The sequence below is a fragment of the Lissotriton vulgaris genome, chromosome 1_1, assembly GCF_964263255.1.
Source record: "Lissotriton vulgaris chromosome 1_1, aLisVul1.2, whole genome shotgun sequence".
Lineage (NCBI taxonomy): Eukaryota > Metazoa > Chordata > Amphibia > Caudata > Salamandridae > Lissotriton > Lissotriton vulgaris.
In genome coordinates this window covers 1,107,812,905-1,107,832,702 of record NC_141685.1, presented here as the reverse complement: position 1 = coordinate 1,107,832,702, position 19,798 = coordinate 1,107,812,905, and the positions used below count along the sequence as shown (strand labels likewise).

The window sequence follows — 19,798 nt, the reverse complement described above, 5'->3', positions numbered from 1 at the left end:
CATTTTTAAATCCAGCCAACCCCATTTCCACATGTAGGAGGACTTAATTAATTAATTATTTTTTCGCCTATACTTTCATATTTGCATACCGCCGTTTGATCAAATTAGGTGCATGTTGACATTTTTTGGGCAGATTTGCGTCTTTGACATTTTGGCAGTAAAAGTTTTTAAATCAATCATTTTACAATCTTTACCTTTCCAACACTTGTTGTCAGTCACATGCTACCTGATGTTTGCAGTTCTTCTCGCAGTCTCTTCTACTAATATGTGGTTGTTGTGTATGCGGTGGGATGCGTGTTGATGCCATATTTACCTCTGCTCCTCGATACCACATGGGGCGGGGGATGCTCTGCTTTTGTGTCCAGTGTTTGCATATCTCAAGGGCCAACACTGTGCCCTGTCGCTCCATCTCTGCAGGGAGGAAGAGGAAGCTGGCCTCGCTGCCAAAACAATGCAGATGCTGAAGGAGCAGATTCAGGAACTTACACAACGTCTGCTTCGGGCTGATTCATACAAGTGTCACATCTGCTTGGTAAGCAGCCCCTTGTCACAGTTCCACTAGGGCTGTGGAAGTTGCGTTGTTCCTTTTCGCAACCTTTCCATGGGTTCATGGAATTATTTGCACCTTGCGGAAATTGCAACGTTTTATGCCTTACCACATTTGAGTGAAAATTGTAACCTTGGTGACAATTTCTGCTGTAAAAAGTACATATACAAAAACTTTGCGTTCATTTGCCACTGTGCATGGAAAGGCTCTGCCAAAAGTAAACTTTCAGAGAAAGTGTGTATAAATGATCTGTTTTGGTTGGGGTTGCTTAGATCGAAAATGATCTCCCAGTGCAGTGAAACTGGGCAGGCACTGTGCTGAAGATCTTTGAGTTAATAGGCACTCTATGATTCACAGTTGATTGTGGCAGCAGAGCATTGAGGTACTTGTGAATGTCAACAAGATACATTGCGTGTAGATTATAGTTGTCCTTCTGTCTGTCTGCCTGTTCATCCATCCAAGAATCCCTGACAGTCTGCCTATTTACCTGTCTGTCTGTCTGTCTGTCTGTCTGTCTGTCTTTCTGTCTGTCTGTCTGTCTATCCATCCATCCATCCATCCATCCATCCATCCATCCATCCATCCATCCATCCATCCATCCATCCATCCGTCCATCCATCCATCCATCCAACCATCCATCCATCCATCACCGGTTATGAACACAAACTAGCCCAGGCAATTCAGCTGGACCAAACCAGGGAGGGTGGGGTGTTAGTGAAAAGCACCGGCCAGGGGTGGGGGTGCAAGGGGGGAGTTGGTTGCTAGTTTCAAGCACTGCTCCAAAACCGGATCCCAAACATTCCAGCCCACCGGGGGATTATGCCTGGAGCCCGCTATGGCCAGTCTGGGCATGTATCTATCTAACCCAGTGATCCTCAAAGTACGACCCGTGGGCCGCTTGCGGCCCTCTTGAGCTTTACATGTGCCCCCCCCCCCCCCAGTGAACAGCAGCATTAGGTGCTGGGCACTAATATTCAGAAAACAATGATAAATAAATGGACAAGCTTTTATTAACCTGCAAATAAATGTTTGGCTGTTTAACAAGTTTTTAGACCTCTTTACCCAATCCCTGACCCACCCGGACCCCCTACTGCCACCCTGCTGGCATCTGTGCAGCCCTCGATCACATCACAGACCATACTTTGTGGCCCCTGTCTGTGAGTACCCATGATGTAATCTAATCAGTCCATGGCTGTGTGTATCCTTCTCCGTCCTCCTGTCTTCATCCTTTTGCTTTTATTAACATATCCCCCATCTGCTACCCCGGTCTTCTGTCTGTCTCCTTGTCTGTCTATCCTGTGTCACTGTTTGTCTGTCTATCCATCCATTTGTGGCTGTCAGTGTCCACAAGTTTGTCCATCAGTCCATAAATCTTGCTAACTGCCTCTCTGCATAAAGATATAGAGGGCCAGATTTACCATCTCTTCACGCAACGCAGCACAACAACTTGCTGCGTTGCATGCGTGAAAGGTAGAAGGCAGGAATGTGCCACATCCCTCAAGATGGTGGGAAGGTGTACTATTTGGATGCATTCCCAGGTCTACTAGTGTTGGTAAATCCAGAAATGCTTCAGAATACATGGGCGGATGTGTGGGAACATCCACACTCCACCCATGTAATGCCCCCACCATGCAGAGTAAAACTCCAGTTTTACTAAGCCAAACAGGGCCACGCAAGGAGGTCTTGTGTGGCTCAGTACATCCCCTTAGGTGGCGCAAGGGCAATGCAAAACCTTAATAAACCTGGGCCATAATGTATATAGAGATGTGCAGCATGTAATATTCTATTATTACCTTTGTTGAGAATGCGGGGAAGGACTGGCTCATGAGAGGTGAAGCCTGAGTTGGTTATGATACCTCTCACCTTCTCTACCTCACGTAACAACGCAGGGAAATACTCTGCATGCATTTACCATGCATTTTTCACCTCACATTTTTTTAGATTGCATATTCTTTTGCATATATATACACAATGTATTTGTTGGGGGAGACCCCCATCCCCATACCCTACAATGTACCTTAAGTGCGTGATAAAGGCAAACATTGTAAAAGCATGAGCGTTCTTAAAACTAGTGTGGTAAAAATGTGTGGTAAAGGTACAACGTGGTAAAAACATTGTTGTAAAGGCTGTTTCCCCTACCCCAGTCGTGGTAATATAATATGCAGCATATTCCACTCTGCACATCAACATACACAGCTTAAAAAATGTCATTTATTCATGTGTATTTGTTTTAGACAAAGTTGTTTAATCAAAATCGGGAGATAAGGGGTTGCATTTGTTGAGCATGGTAAAATCACACTGAAGCTGCCTATGACATTTAGGAGAGTTATTGCCCTGTGTACAGTTATTGGAACATGAACTCTGTGAAGCAGTGAACACTGTTTTTGTCTAGTCAATGTCACTGTACTGTGATAATAAAATGGATTTTGAACTTCATGCTGCAGTCATAAACGTTTTTAAGTGCATTTATTAGAACAGGAGCTCTAAGTACCATGCTGTTGGGTCACATTATAGCCTTATAGCCTGCTGCCAAAGGCTAAACCGGTTTTTAAAGGCCTTGAAAGCTCTTTATAGGCCTGAGTCACATGCTAGGCCTAAAACGAGTGAGAGGGCCTGTAACAAACGCTATAGCCCAAGGCAGAAGGGCTTTAAGGGTATTAGACCATTCCACCAACCGAAGGTAGAATGTTGTAAACTAAAAGGGAGGAACATAGAGACTGACATTGGATTGTTGGAGCAGAGGGCTTATACCAGTCATTATTAGCATGGAGTCACTTCATCGTCTTCAATGAAGCTCCCAGCATTCTAATGTTATTATAAATATATATGTCTGTCTGTATATACGATTTTCAACAATCGGTGTTCTTTTCATTGCAGGACGCCTATTCAGCACCACTTACTTCCATTCAGTGTTGGCACATACATTGTGAACAGTGTTGGCTGCGAACTCTGGTAATCTATGCATTTTAATGAATAACATCTATTACTCTCATCCTGTGATCAAACATGTTTTGAATCTATCTTGTTAATGTTCTCTTACAGTGCCCCGTATCTCCCTAGAAGTCAGACTAGCCTTCTCTTCACTGAGTTGGAATGCCTCAAAATCACCAACGTCATTAAGGGCCTGAGTATGATCTTGGCGCATAGGATACTCCATCACAAACGTGACGGATATCCCGTCTGCCATATTATAAGTTCCATAGGTCATAATGGAATTGTAATCTGGCGTTGATGAGGTGCTGCAGTGCAGGCGGCGAAATGTCCATTGGCAAAAAATGGAACATAAAATCTGTATACTGAGTCTGGCCAACAATATATCTTTCCTTCAGAGGCCCACAAATGAAGACAGATGTGAATTAAATAACTAAATGAGTAGGTGTACCATGCTGTGGTGTTTGTAGACGGTTGTGAAAAGTTAGCCCTAAAAAGACCGGCATCATTCCTGTTTTCATGTGTTAAATCGGGGTGTCTTGAGAACATTTCTTACTCCACTTGTGTGCACCTGTGGCTGCAAGAGTGCATGAAACTGTTTTCCTTAGGACATGAGCCCTTATTAAGACTATCATAGTCCTGTGTAAAGTTGCCAAGCTTAGTGCTTCACAACTTTATTTATTTTTTAAAACTCTTCACCAGCTTTGTGAAGCAAAACAATAGTAAGAAAACAAGCATTGGCTAAGCCGATGAACTAGTCTTGGGACCTATTGGCTTGCCAGTCGTTTTTAGGTTGAGCCTAGAGCAGTGCATGCGCTGCTTGCTCGACTTTTAGTAAGGGGGTTTTCAAAGTGCTACCACAATCTTTTCCTGGCCTCAAGCTTGCGGCCACGCGCTTGTGCATGCACGCAGCCACCATTTGGCTTTATGGCTAATTAAACCTTGCTCTCCCAAGCGCCTCGCTCTGCCCCTCCCCACCACAGAGCACGCCCCTGCCAACACTTTTGCTTTCACAGCCGAATTGCTTTTGATGTTTATTGAGGTGCTAATTCCTTTTTAGCTGTCATCTACAGACTGAGCACATTTATCTGTCTGTTTGCAAAAGGCCTGTTGTGGACCACCCCCATTTCTAACTGTTGGTTGTCTTTCTTGTCACCTTCATTTGCATGCTTATTATTTCATGATTTTCCTTACTCTTCATGTGCTTGTTCCTTTACTGGAGCATAGCCTCTCTACCGTTCTTTTAATTAGATATTTCCTATGTTCACATACAGGGAGCTACTTTTTTTCATTCATCACTCGAGTGTGTGTTTTCTTGCACTCTGGTGTGCTGCTCCTTCCCCAAGTAACTCTCCCCCTGCTCACACCGTGTTGGTTCCTCGTTCTCATACCTGCTCTCTCCATAGTGTGCCGTTTATCCTTTTAAAAACTCACCCCTGCACTACATGCTGCTCTCTGAGACCCACCCCCACACCTCCCTTTCTTTTAAATAAAAACACGTTTTATTTCGCCCCCAACCCACCCCGCTATTGCTTCATTCCATCGGCTCTTTCCACCTACTTTTCTATTGCTCCCCCACACCTCCTTGGTCCTACAAATAAAATTGTTTATCTCTACGCTTTTCAGAGAGCCCAGCACCTGCCATATGTTCCTAAGCATTTGGTTTCCTTTTAAAAAAATATTTTAAGGTGTTTTAGTACAGTAATATTTAAAAATAAAATGGTGCCTGTCACTCCATAAGCATGCACATGCATGGTGATGCCTGTGCGTGCCTACAGAATGACTACAGAATGATTTGGCCTCTAGCTGCTTCATGATGCCTATGTGCTTTCGTATGTGTCGCACCATTGTGTGTTTTTTTTGTTTGACTACTGCACTCAATTAAAAACAAGCATTTACAATGCAATGGTCTCGGCATTATTAAAGGTAGAGCTATTGGCATTGCTCGTGACTTTTTTTTTAAATCATAAATAAATGGCATTGTCATTACAATGCCAATAGCTTTGGAATTCCAGCGATATTGAAAATAGACCTGTAAATCTTGTGCCTTTCTTTTATAAGTATGGTACCTCCTTTCATGTGTTTCCATTGGGCGCATTTAATTTTATTAGTATAGCGCCTCACAGCTGGTCATCTGCACTACAAGGACTCTGCTATGTAAAGCCTTGGCCCCAGGTGCGTGTGTGTTTGCGTCTCTTGTTTTTTTCCTTCCCCTGTCGTCGGTGTCTTTGATGTTTCCGGTGTGATCAAGCGTACTTGCCAACTCTCCCGATTCCGGCGGGAGACTACCGATTTCAAGGCTAGTCTTCTGCCTCCCGATTCCTGCATGCAGAACTCCGATTCAGATTGCTAAATCATGATCTGCTGGAAACAAGGCAGCTTGAGCTCGGAAATATATATCCTGGGCCAGAACATTTGCCCTTTAATTCTTGGAGGAGGAGATTAAAGGATGTGACAGACCTCGACATTTAATTTTTGGCAGCTTTGCACTACATGCCAATAGAGCAATTCAGCCAGATTGCCTCTGCTTCAGTCTCAATTGGCAAAATACATTCTCCCTACCAATTTTTTTTTAATCTCCTACTTGCCTGCTCTAAAATGTTGGCAAGTATGAATCAAAGGTTCCTGTTGTGTGCGTTTGAGTCTCTTAACAAATTCGTTTACATGTTTTAAGTTGAACAAGGCGTCCCTAATTATTTGTATAATTTCCAGTGCTTGACCCCACCAATTAAGGCCGCTTGCTTACTCCTCTGCCGTTAACTGTGGCGGGTTAAACATGGCCGGTTCACAAAGGGCCACCGTGTGAACCCGTGCAGCCTGGCAGCTCTGCTTTCAGAGCACAAGCCCCCTTTGCTCTCCCACGCCTCAGTGCAGGCTTCACTTTCCACGCAGAAGCCACGATCACACGGCGGCTCGGCTTGTTGTGGCTCCATTAATGGTCAATATTAGCACACACAATACACAGCACATTCGTTCTCCTGCGCATTATTTATTTACATATGTCTATAACACCGCACGGGCAGCCTCTCCACTGGCTCTGCCTCAACTGCATCAGAGGGAGGTTAGTGCTGATGGATGTGAGCCTTGAAGTGCCCTCCGTGCACCCCGGGTGGGCGGACCCTCCACGGGACACACGTGCAAGCAGTTCAGGAGGGGCCCACCGCTACCTTAAACAGTCCAGTCTCTGGACATGGGCCATGTCCCAATCATATGCGCGTTGCTGAGCAGATTCATTCACTGCGCACCGCATAGTGAGCTTCGCACAATGCATATATATATATACACTCGCAAGAAATATTCATTCTAAGAAAACCACAATGCGAAATTAACATTGTCAGATTACAGCAAGATAAATATATATTTTACCCTCCCCCAATAAGCCATCTAATTTTGAATAAAAAGAAAATTCCAACGACTCTTGAATACATATGTAAATTAAGTTACACTCTGGTTAATAACATGGATTTTAAAGTGCTTAGAAATAGCAGAAGAACGGTATGAAATACTATATAAAACTGTACTATTATAATTATAAATGCCTACAATAGTATGCAAGCAGCAGAGTTGGAGCTACAGAGCGGTTTAGTCAACATTGGAGAGATTTCTCCTTTAAAAGCTGTGTTTTCACTCCTACCTCACAAGTGAAACACATCCGGTACACAAGTATAAAACGAGAACAGCGGACACGCAAATAGCACAACCCTGCATGGGCTTCCCAGGTAAGTTATCTGCACTTAAACTCTACACTCAGAGTAGAGCAATGCGTAGCACCGGAGATTGCTGTGTGCCACATACAAGTCAAAGACAATGGCAGAACACAACTATGGAAGTACAGACGGATCTATATTTAAAAGTGCACCCAGGAGGGTTTTAAATAAGAATGTTTCACACTGATCCATATCTTCATTTTGGAATTACTGCAGACAATAGACCCGGCTAAAAAGGGTGCACTTCGTCAATCTTTGGACATGGCCTCTGAACCGACTCCCCTCCCTTCCTCGTACCAGGTCACTTCAGAACAGGAAAGGGCTATGAACTCCGAAAGGGATAACAAAAGAATACAAGAATAAAACGGCAAAAAACAAATGGCGGCTGCAACGATTTTCGGATTCGGGGCGGGAACAGTGAACAGCGGGAGGGGGCGGGAACGAGGACAGCGGGAGCATGCGACCTACTTAATCTTTAACAAACAGCAGAATGGCTGCCGGCGCTTCTGAAAATTTTCGGATTGGGGGCGTGGTTTTGCTGTCCTGAGTGACGGACTACGTCACTGTCTAAAGAACAGCAAAACTTACGCCCCAAAATCCGAAAAAGACGGAGCTTCTTAGGAGGGACGGCTCTCTCCTCCAATGGCTGGCCTCCATTTAGGAAGCCAGCCAATGGAGGAGAGAGGAGGGTTAAACGACCCTACTAAGAAACATAAGATCTCCTCCCGGAAGCTGGCAAGCCAGCATTTCCGGTCCGAGACCTAAAAAAGCATTGGCCAGGCCAACAAGTCAACAAAGTGAGACTTATTGACTATACCAACGTTTATTTCTTAAGAGCATGCTATTGTCATTTTGTGCCTACCCATTGTCTTGTGCTGGAAGCTGCAGGCAGTTACAATCAGACCAGATCTGAACAACGCATTTGTGCAGTATGACTACACTTTCAAGCAGATGGCAAGGTTCTATAGGTCATACGGGTAGTGAGTTTATTTTTTTCTGCTGACATCGGAGTGTTGGCTACAGATCACAAGTTTGAATCTAAACAGATCAGACTCCGTTTCATCCTTGAGAGGTTTATAAAGTACCATTATGTGGGGCATTCATGTGCATATCATGCAAGGTTAAGAGTAGTTTGCTGGGTCTGGTCGTTACAGGGGAGGGTCATGCTGCTGTATTTAAATTTTTTTTCATGAATTTGTGAGTTTTATCTTGTATATCATTGAATCTATTGATGAATTGTAGTCCTGTATTCTCTTGTTTGAACTGCTTTTATGGTCTGTGACAGAAATAAAGTATTATTGTAACTTTTACAAATAATATTAAATAGGGTAATGCTGAAATGATTAAATGCAGCACTCCTACACAATAATTGTCGAATCAACAACTAGATAGAAACAAATATGAACATTTTATTGTTGGCAGAAGCCATTGGTCTTGTATTTGGTCCTGATGGCACTGCTGTTTCATGTTACCATACTGGGCATCATAAAGTGGTACAACAGATTTGGCGGTTCTATCTGTGATTTAACAGCAAGATGCTGGTGGCAAATTAACAACAAGCATTGGCATAGCCAATAGGTCTTGCTTTTGGGACCTTATAAGTATTTAGTTATGCAGCACAATATCCTTAGTGCAACAACATTAACTGTTGCATGGTTAAACACTTATAAGCTCCCAAGGGCGTGACCTATTGGCTATGCCAATGCTTGTTGGCATTGCTGTACAGATCCACAATGCTGTGCGGCATGGCAAAAGAATGAACCAAAAAGGGCACTAGGACGCATCCGCTCAATTCATTTTGTGGTGCACACACCTTCAAAATGAAGAGGGCTCTTTTTAAATTTAGTTGATTTAACCACATCCGTGCAGGTAAGATTTACCGCCGGTGCTGAGCCCTAACGAAAACGGGCGTGGTCATGACGGAATGGTTCCGTCATGAGCACAGCTCAATCGATGCTCATGACGAAACCGTTCCGTCATGAGCATCGAAGGGGTTAACTTTCGAGTTGAATCAATAAATAAAAATAAACAAAAAATCAATAAAGTTTTTTTTTTGTTTTTTTGAGCCACATGTTGGGGGAAACAACACGGAAAATTGTAGTAGAGACGAATACAATATGGGAGGTGAAGGAACACTGGGGCGCAGAAGCAGCATGGAGGGCGACAAGGACCAAAGCAGTATATAATGCACCTGAGAGCATCATGAGTTAGAGAGAGGAATGTGGAGCACTGGAGGAAGAGAAACACACAGGCTAGAGGAACATGGAGCTCTTGAGGGAATCACAGGCAGGAAATCAAAGCTGTTGAGAAGCACATGATTGTGAGTACAAAATAGAGGGAGCATGTGAAAAGCAGAAAGCTAAGAGAGTGCAACAAGGATCATTACAGAGGAGCGGAAAAGCAGTACACTAGTGAAACAGCTTAAAAAAATACACTTTCATGGTGTGCTTAACCAAACAGAAGAAAGTAGTGCTTCAAAGTGAGAAGTGGAAGGACACAAGTAATGCATCCACTAACCACTGGAGAAACAAACTTAAGAAAAGGAAGTAAAGCCCACACAAGCTGACAAATAAAAATCAAGCAAAAGAGAGTGACAGTAAAGCCAACCAATAGTAATCAATGGCTGGGCTCTAAACCCACTGTACCCTGATAATAGAGCTTTTGTCAACAGCAGCTTGCACTGTCTGGTAGGCGAAATCTAAAAAAAAAGCAGCAAAAAAATGAGACATGCACAGAAGCTGGAATGCTCCTGTCGCCTCTCAGGTCTGCTATTATGGCATACTGCTGCTGGGTCCTGACATTGCAAGTTCTTAAACTCCCCTGATGCCCTGAGTCCCCGGGTGGGACCTCAGGCAGAAGGAAGCACTTAGTTTGTCAGGGAATGGCCAATGGGATTCCGAGCTCTCATTCAGGGTTAGTAGGAGAAAAGGCCATTTCCTACAGTTTGATGTCCTGTACGACTGACAGCAGGAAAAACTCTTTGGGGAAAAAAAGGCACATTTTTTAAGGGGGTGAAGTTTTTTATCTTCTCCCACTGCAGGCAAAGGTTAAGATTTGCACATCCCAGTGTTTTGACCATGAATGGTTTGGTTGTGAAGAGTGCTTAATTTTTGCCATTTTCAAACAATTCTGCATCAATGTTGCAATGGGTGCAGATTCCAGTCAGCATTCTTTGGAATTTTTGGGACTCATTCGAAGCAATGCATTATGACAAGATGCAAGTGCATTTTGTGTTTCATGCGAATTTTTTTCCAATTACACCTACCAATTTTTATGAATTTGGCTAATTGCTCCTTGCCTTCAATTTTTCATCAGAGCGCGAGTCTCTCAAAGTCGGCTGGGTCATCACACTATGAATTAATAAAGTTAGGTGTGACCGGATGAGATCCAATAAAATCTTCTGTGTCTTAACGCTACTTTTACTTCAATGATTGTCAAAAGCCCATCTAGTCATCAGACATAAAGATCCTATTAAATGGCAGAGGCCCTCTGGGAAACATTAGCTGTCAGTCGAAGAAGGACATGGCAATTGTTTGAGCTCAAAAGGCCGCTCAATAAGGATTCAGCTGCCTCGTCCAGAATTGGAAAACTGAGGGAAGGTGGGTGGGGGTGCAACATGACAGTCAGTGGCAGTTAGTGGCAGGAGGAACATGGAGGGGAAAGAAGTAATGAGGAAGACAGCTAAAAAAGAGGCACTTTCGTAAAGTGCTTAAACACAAATATAAAAAGAGTGCTTAAAAAATTAGCAGAGACGAATACATAAAATGGTAGAAGCCTACTGCACCTGACCAATAACCCGCAAAGAAATGAGAGTGACAATCAAGCTAACCAATGGTAAGTGACGGTTGGGCTTCTGAGTCTACCAAGAGCAGGGCATTTGCTGTTTTAGGTGAGACCCACAAATGTATTTAGTAGCCATCAATCAGTTGAATTTGCTGGGAGTGAAGCCAAATATGCTATTTAGGTTGAGCTATACCAAGAATACACGAAAATCCTTTAATTCAGATACTTTTAAAAAATGTCACACTCTCGCTTTCAAATTACATACAATGCAGAAAGCAGAGTGATCTCACTTCTACGAATGTATAACTGAACACAATGCTTGTTTAGAGGATTGAGGATAAGAACTTTGTTTGTAAATTTTTTTTTAGGCTTTTAACAAACCAGATTAAAGAAAACTATATTTTATACCTTGTTGTTTAGTGTCTAAGTGGCAAAGGGAAAGTATAATTTTGACAAAGGTTCATAAAAGAGAAAAAAAGAAGCAGGGGCCAATAACTTTGCTGAAAAGCAATGCATGCGCTTTAAATGATTTATTTTTTCTCTGTAGGGAACAAAAAAGCTCTGCCCTCAGTGTCACACCATCACGTCCCCCGCCGACCTCCGCAGAGTCTACTTGTGATGCCGCGAGCTGACATGATGTCACAAAGATGAGAAAGACTTGTTGGTTTTCGACTTAGATGTGTTTATGTTTAGTATTGGTCAAGGACCAGCCAAAATGCACAGCGGGCACTGCACATGGAGGAATTCGGAGGAGAGTGGGGAAGAGTGGCAAATTTCCTCCAGGAAGGCTTCATGCTGGTAACAGTCTCAATTGGCTGGTCACTTGGGGGAGCTTTTAAAATATTGGGTGAGTCAGTTGGCGGCTCACGTCCGTGGCTATGGGACAACACGGAATGTTTGATGCCTAGGAGGGCAAGGATATTGTGCCAAATAGATGGAGAATATGGATATTCTGGACAAAGAAAGGTAGACCTCTGAAAATAAACTAGAGTCCACTTGAAAAGTACTGACTACAATTGACGGACTGATCGCTTCCCCATTTTTCCAAGCTATGTTTCTATATACAGAATGTATTAAAATAATTCAGATAATTGATTTTTCTGTAATTGTCCAGGAACAACTTTTTATTTCTAAAATCTTTGTCTTTCATTTTTTCATTCTTATCGTTTATATAACACTTACTAGAATATTTTAAAGGCCTCTTTTCACCATTTGTTTGCTGTACACAAATCAATTACTTGTTTTCATATGGTTTATTTGCCAAGATCAATATTGGCCAGTTTTATTGTTTTGCTAATAAACATTTTGTAAATATATGTAGTAGTAGTAGCTTTATTTCGATACGGTACATATCATAAAAGCAGTACAAAGAATAAAATCATTACAAAGATGCATAATATAAAATACCGTAGGGAATCATGATAAAAACAGTAATACACGAAATACACATTTAAGCTATCATTCCAATCGTTTACGCTAATGTCTGGACAAAAAAAGGCATTACTGGATCAGTAGCTTCCTTGCAGATCTAAAACGCCAAGCCCAGCCAAGAAATTTTGCCATGCAGCATGCAAAGAATGGGCGAGCATCAGAGTGCAGTATACGTAGGGCTTCTACATGTGATCTTGTACCCAGACTTCTACACAGGGGCTTTAGCCATTTCAATCTAGGCGCTGCGTAGACACTGCACTCAAATAGAAGGTGGGCGACAGACTCTACCCTTGAGTCGCAAAACGGACAAAACGCCACCGTTTGAAAAGGAGGATTCCAAGAGGAAGTTAGCGATCCTAGGGGGAGAACACCCACCCTAAATTTAAAGTAGAGTGATCTGTCTCCAGAGCTGTGGATTAGGTCCAGATAGGGTTCCCTGAAGGGGAGATCTTTAACTAACAAGAACTGGGCAACAGATTTGCAATGGTTGGAATTACGCATTCTGTTGTTTTTTACCCATAACCAGTAAGCGTTCTTTAGTAACTGCTTGGGCGGTGCTGTTTTATTGGCCCAGGCATCTCCTAATCCCAGCTCGTAGAGCAATCGTTTTACCTCCTTGAACCAGGGTATCTTATTACAACCTGGAAGAGACAACAGATCTATCAGGGCATCCGCGTAACTATATGTTTCATCTTATTTTTCAGTCTGTCTTTACAGACACGGCGGACTCATTCTGACTGCTTCTTCGAAGGTAGTTGAGGGTGTTTTTTGTTATCAGAAATGACATTGCTTGCCACCAAATGACTAATTCTGTAATTTAATCAGCCAATTCTTAGTTAGCCATCTTGTTAAAACCTTCCTAAATAATGTTGTTTTCAAAGTATGACAGTACGCAGCATAAACAGAATGACACTGATGGAACATTACTTAATCAGTGCGCTCCCATTAGCATGCAGGATTTTGTATGGATGGGAGCGAAGTTGTGCTGCAGTGTGTTTTGTTAAGACGTTTTATGCAACCAGCTACCATCATAGACGTAAAGCAGGCCAGTACCTTTGAGTGTTGACAAGGACACCCAGACAGGGCCGGCTTTAGGGCGATGCGACCACACCTGGTGCCTACTTTGCTGGGGGGCGCTGTGCATAAAAATAACTTGGTTTAAAATCACATGAACTTCCTTGTGATTCCAGCTTCTTTCAGGCAACAATAAAAATGTCAGATAACCCCGGTGAGTAATGTTCCCACTGGTATAAGATCACATTTTGTCTAGTATAGTTCTGACTCGTCATAAATTAGCGCTGAGGATTAATGTGCCTGCGGCAAAGAACGTGTACATGCAGATCACAGAACTAAGTGTGAGTGAATTATAAATAGCGCTACAAAAAAATTCAATATGTGGCAGAGAGAGGCTATGGAGAGATGAGGGGCACTGTTGGAGGGTGGGAGTGAGGGAATTCATAGAGAAAGAGGTCATGGGGGGGAACAAAGAAAGATTGTTGCACTGGGCTCCACCAGCGCCAAAGCTGGCCCTTCACCCAGGTTTCTTTCTCAGGGTGAATGAGCAAACAATCCCCAGGGAAAAATATTAAGCCAGAGACTTGGGTTGTAGGGTGGAGTGAAGACAGTGAAGCCTGTTCGGAGGGGTTCACATTGATCGTAGGTGGTGCTGTGCAGGGGAGTCATTTGAGTACCATTTGTTCAAGGATTATGGGCAAGTTTCGTAAGTCTAGGGATGACCACAGCTGTGATTGGCTAAAGAGTTGGTTAAGTTGAACGTGGTAATGGGCAGAGAGAAGGTTCTAACGTTTTGTGAGGTCAACGGGCTCAGGGCGTGTTTCTTGACCTAACTAAGGGTCAGAATGAGTACAGATGGGGGGTTGGGTTGGGTTGGGTTGGGTGAAGCTGCAGCGTTCCGGTGGATGAGAGGAGTGAAACAGGAAGTGAAAATGAGATACGGTGGGAAGATGGGAAAGGTTCCAAAAATAGTGTGATCACTGTGACCATGGATGAGACGTATTAGGTAATGTCATTGGCCAGTGGCAGAGATAGGGATCGAGAAGTTTGGCTTTTGGAGCCGGGATTGGAGAGTCCTGCAAAAATTCTAGGGGTGGACATGAAGGGGTGAAATGAGGTTCTGTTGATAGTGCATTTGACTACATCTAGGGCAATGGTGCAAGACACCAGTGATTGAGTAGAAGCTCAATGGCAGTCAGTGGTGCAGAGGTTGGCCTATACTTAGTCTTTAGGTTGCAAATGATGCAGGTGACCCGCTGCCGCTGAAAACATCAGGAGAGGGTGAAAATTGGGACTGGATGGAACGAGTTATGTGGTGATAATAGAGTGTTGAATGAATCAAATGTATCGTTGGGAATAGTGGACAGAGCGGGAAGGCCGTGGTGTAAGTATTCAAGTTAGCGGTCAAGCAAATCGGGTTTGAAAGGTTTCATGTGGTCCTTGGTATTGAGAAGGCGTTGTAGGATTGGAGATAGCGGAATGATGGATACATGTATCAGAGTGTGGTCAGGTAGCTGCATGTGCACAAAGAGTGAGCTACAGAGTGGACAAGCAAAAAAAAAGTTAATGGAAACCAGAAACAAGACCAAAGTTTGGATTCTGTGTTGTCAACATTTATATTCAACTGTTAAAATGATATGGTAAATCGAAAAAGGAACTGCCCCTGATTCTGTATTCAGATATCAGTAAGATTCGCTTTTTAGATCGTTTTTCTCTGCCCTATGAAGCTCTGAACTCATCAATCCATTTTTGACCTGCCACATGTTGCACTATTCTGTCGCCTCAAAATGATTTTTTTGCAGCAGTGTGATGTCTCTAAGTTGTGGGGTTTATTTCTGGACACGCCGTGACAAGGTTACATACATGCCAACATTTTAGAACAGGAAAGTGCGAGATTTTAAAGAAGAAAATAACCGGGGGATTATTTCCCCCCATTCATTCATTTCTTTTGAAGCAGAGACAATATTAGACGGGGGAGAGCTAAAATAAAGCAATTTTGGTTTCAAAAATCGAAAGTCTCGCGCCGTGATCGGGTCTTTTTGGCATGGATTCACCAACGAGCTCCAGGCAAGTCTGGACAACGGAGAACGCCCGCGCCTTCCTGCCTCTACGTCACGGATTCCAGCACAGTAGCGTCCTTTCACGTCAAGACCTGTGGGACTTGCTTGTCAAGCTGCGGTGGTGGGACAATCGACAGTGTTTACAAGGACGATACCACATAGGCTGGAGGGGGAGGGGGTTAGTGCTGACACTGTGAAACCTGGACTCTCTCCTTTCATAGTAGTGTTCACCGCAGGCCAGCCCATTTTGTTCGAGCTTGTCATCATTTTTTAGGAATATACAGTATAGATTGCAAAGATTTGAATATTTTGCAAACATTTTTATGTAGTATTGTATGGAACAAGTGCATGTTGCTTTTGGTAATGTATATAACTACTGTGTTAAACACAGTCTTTGGTGCTCTTCGTAGACTGGTTAAAAGACCAGCGTATGGGATGTACAATCAAAGGTGCAAAATCTGTTTTTGATCGGTAGTGTGCACTCTAGTGCTTTTTAGGTCTGACATTAGCATTATTATATGTGTGATATACTTACTTATAGGGACTTCAAGTCAGCGCTCATCATCCATCTGTCTGTTATTGCCATTCACTTTTTCCACCCAATACAACATACAGTATGGGGCAATGGGTCCCCTCACGGCTAGTCATTGGCTTACTTCACTGTGACGCATTCTACCGTATCACAAGGAACACATTCACACACAAGACTTCCCTTTCGCATCGGGGGATTCTATGGATGTTTCTGCTGTTTAATACCAAAATATATTTTTGCTTTTACACAATTTTTTTTTATATTGACGAGGGCCTGGCAGCTTCCTCATCTGTGAAGTTTTGCGAAAACAATGACAAAATAAAATAAGCCATGACAAAGCCAAAAGACAGGAAGCCAACATCAGACTACCCATAGTGCCAAGGCTTTTTTTTTTCTGAGGGCGGTACACTTGGAGGTATTATTCTGGGCTGGATGTTATATGTGAGGTACGCTCTGGGAAAGTATCACAGGTGGGACAGACTGATACATGTTTTTGTGTCTTTAGGCCCATATGGTCCACTCTGAATTAGTAGGCCATGTTTGCGGTACGCAATGGCAAATGATTATGAGCACGGTAACTACATGGCATCATAACTTATTAGGCACAAGACTAAGCTTAATAGTGCTATAACTATCTGATGTGGGACATAATTACTGGCTCAGAACATAACATAACATGTGTATTTGTAAAGTGCACGTTCACCACAACGGGTATCTTGGCGCTACATTACAGATGTATCAGGGCATTGTTACCAGTTCAATAAATGCTTAATATTCGAGGCAGAATGTTTACTAGTGCAATATGAAATGCATACTCAGATACTTGGGGCCCCACATACCCTCGGGAACCGGGACCGCCCGCTGAGGGTGCAGGGGTCCCGCACTCCAGATTTGCATGCGCCCGCCACACTGGCGGGCGCATAGAGCATCTGCAACATTGCGACGGGCGGTGCAGAGAGCACCGCCCGCCACAATGCCACAGAGGCAGGTTGTTCGTTTCAATGCACAACATGACAGGCACCTTGCGGTGCCTGCCACATTGTTCATTTAAAGGCCATAGCTACTCCCCATGTGCACCCCCGAGTCCCTGGGGGCCCGCAACTGGCCCCCCAAGCAGACTCCGCATGCGCAATGCCGCCACGGAAAGGCATTTCCAAGGCCACATACTAATATGGCTGGCGGTGTCTTTCAGACATCGCCACCATAATGAACCCTTTTCCGCCCGGTCGACATGCTGACCGGGCGGAAAAGCGACGGACGGTCTTTCCATCCGCTGCGGACCCGCCAGCCATTGTGATATGGTGGGGGGTCATTTCTGCAAGGATTGCGGGCGGATGGCCCCCGCTGGGCTGGCGGGGGCGATCAGCCTGCCATCCTAATGGGGCCCTAAGTGTGGGGGATGATTACTTGTGAAATAACTGTCTCATTTGGACAGGTTTATTGGGATAATATCTAACGGGGCATGATTACTAGTACTGTATTTGTGGGGTGTAGATATGGTTACTGGCACAATGACTTATGAGATGAATGAGGGTCAGGCTACAATTGCCGTTTATAGAGTAGTTACGGGTTCACCGTCTCCGAGACCAGGCAGATCCTAGCCTGTGATGCTATACTGTCCCCAATTAAATGTTTGGGGCATCTAGACGCTCTTTGTAAGGTCTGTTTAGACTTCAGACCGTTCCAGAAATATATAAGTCCTTGGGGATCCAAGGGAGCTCTTGGATTGTTTTAGTAAATTTACACACATGACCTACCCTCTGCATCGGCTGCTAGAGCTCAGGATCCTTGAAAAAGTCATAATCATGATGAAACATGAGTCGGCTGTACCATTTCTTCCTTGACCTGCGTGTCAACATATTTCTTGGATTGGATTAATTTGTGAATAAAAGTTGGTCTGTGAAATAGACACATCGGATTGACTGCAAATTTATGTAAATTTGGTCATATATGAAAATGTCGTTTCTGTATATATTTGAATACACTACTTAGGTGGCATAGTGTGGATCCATTTGAGCATACAGGACTCTATGTTTTCAATTTACTAACCTGGACTGCCCTGGGATGTGCAAGCAGTTTGTGTTTACCACTGCCATCTTGTTCTTTTTCTCATTTATTGTCTGATGTTTATATGCTTCTTTGAACTATACACTTTATAATTGCAAGTTCACTAGTGCAATAACTGTGTATAATGGATATGATTACAGGAACAATAACTTGAGAGAGCCCTCTTACTAGTAAACTAACTGTATGATGGCACATGACAACCAGCCAAATAACCTTTCTGTTCTAGGCATGATTGTAGGCACTAGAACTGTCTAATAGGGCATGAGTTGAAGAATGAAACTTTTCCTCACTATGTAGGAGTATTAGCTAAATAGCTGTCAAATTCAGCATGATTAAAAAAAATGATACATTTATGCTGTATGTATGATTGCACAGCATCAAAAACAAGATGATGAATGCAAAGCTCAAATTAATCTCAGCCACTGGCAATCGCTCAGGTCGCATCCCAATTCATAATTTTTCATTAACCGTTCCACCTCAGTTTTGGACTCAGCTGTATGCAAATCAGTCTTGAGCCTGCTCCAATGGCGACCGTCCAGCTAGAACAGCAAGGCCAGATTACAGGCACAATCATAGGCTCTGGTAGTAGGGGTAAGAGGAGGTGCTGTGGAACCCTCACATTACACATGTTGGAGTTCTTAAGGTGCATGAGCAATAAAGATGCCTTTAAATTTAGTTTTTATCTTGTAACATTTGGTTTGTTCAAAGACAGAGGTCAAACATCAGGCTATGTCTTCTGACAAATTGCTGCTTATTCTTTTAATTTGGAAAATGGTGTTTACTTTTCTTTCTCTAACTGCAGTTACAGGATTTTGTAAAGTGAACAGACAATCTAGCTGGGGTACAGGGAGTGAGACAGGAAAGGCTGTAGGATGACAGTTTTAACAAATATTTCAAAACATATCAGCAATTAGGAAAGTAAAAATAAAGCAAATTTTGGGGAAATTCTTAGGTATGATGGAAACCAGTATTTTAATAGGATCAAAACACGCTTTACTTGGTGATGTGAAAATAGTAAATATTTGTGGTATAACAGATTTCCACACCTTATTGTTTGTGAACTACATAGTTTTATCAGTAGAACTGCCTGTCAGTGTGAATTTTGAGACCATTTCGATAGACAATTTGCTTTCTGTAAAGGACGGTCACTGGCACTCCATGCTGTTGTAATATATTTGTGAGAGTGTCCTCCAAAATGCACCACAGACCAGTGGAGGCTCCCCCATTGGGGCAAGGGGGCGTCGCCCCACTGCTTTCTCGCCGTGTGTGAAGGTAGAAACATAAATGGTAATAACTACCATTTTCTGTTTCTGCCTTCTCGCATGGCGAGAAAGCAGAAGTGTTAACAGTGTGAACCACTATACCATGTATACACAGGACAGTAACAGCGAGAAACAATAGTTGAAAAAGTGGTCGAGTCAAGACTCAAGGGTACCAGGAGGGAAATATTGTTCCCATCAGAAGCCACGCTGTTCCGCCCTTATTATCATCATGTGGGATCTCCTTACCCAGGAGACAAGACGGCCGGTAGACATTACCGTGACCGGGATGTAGTATGAAGTATGAGAGCAGAACAGAATAGTGAAATGGTGGCTAATGAAAAAGCAGTGTAAAGATTAGAAATGAAAAGGTGAAAGATATTAAAATTAGGTGAATGGGTGGTAAAAAGAATTTTTAATGATAACCCCCAAACCCTAAGATTAAAAGGCAGGTGTGGGTGCAGGTT

General features: G+C 43.2%; 1 protein-coding gene across 1 annotated transcript in view; it reads left to right on the top strand.

The window, feature by feature from the left end:
- Positions 1-11,852, top strand: part of LOC147748689 (E3 ubiquitin-protein ligase RNF220-like) — a 139,558-nt gene extending 127,706 nt beyond the window's left edge. Inside the window, exons 10-12 of the mRNA XM_086936475.1 lie at positions 418-532; positions 3,425-3,499; positions 11,516-11,852. Of these exons, the coding sequence (XP_086792601.1) occupies positions 418-532; positions 3,425-3,499; positions 11,516-11,587 (262 nt within the window). The 3' untranslated portion in view covers positions 11,588-11,852. The remainder of the gene's footprint in view (positions 1-417; positions 533-3,424; positions 3,500-11,515) is intronic.
- The last annotated feature ends 7,946 nt before the right edge of the window (positions 11,853-19,798 follow it).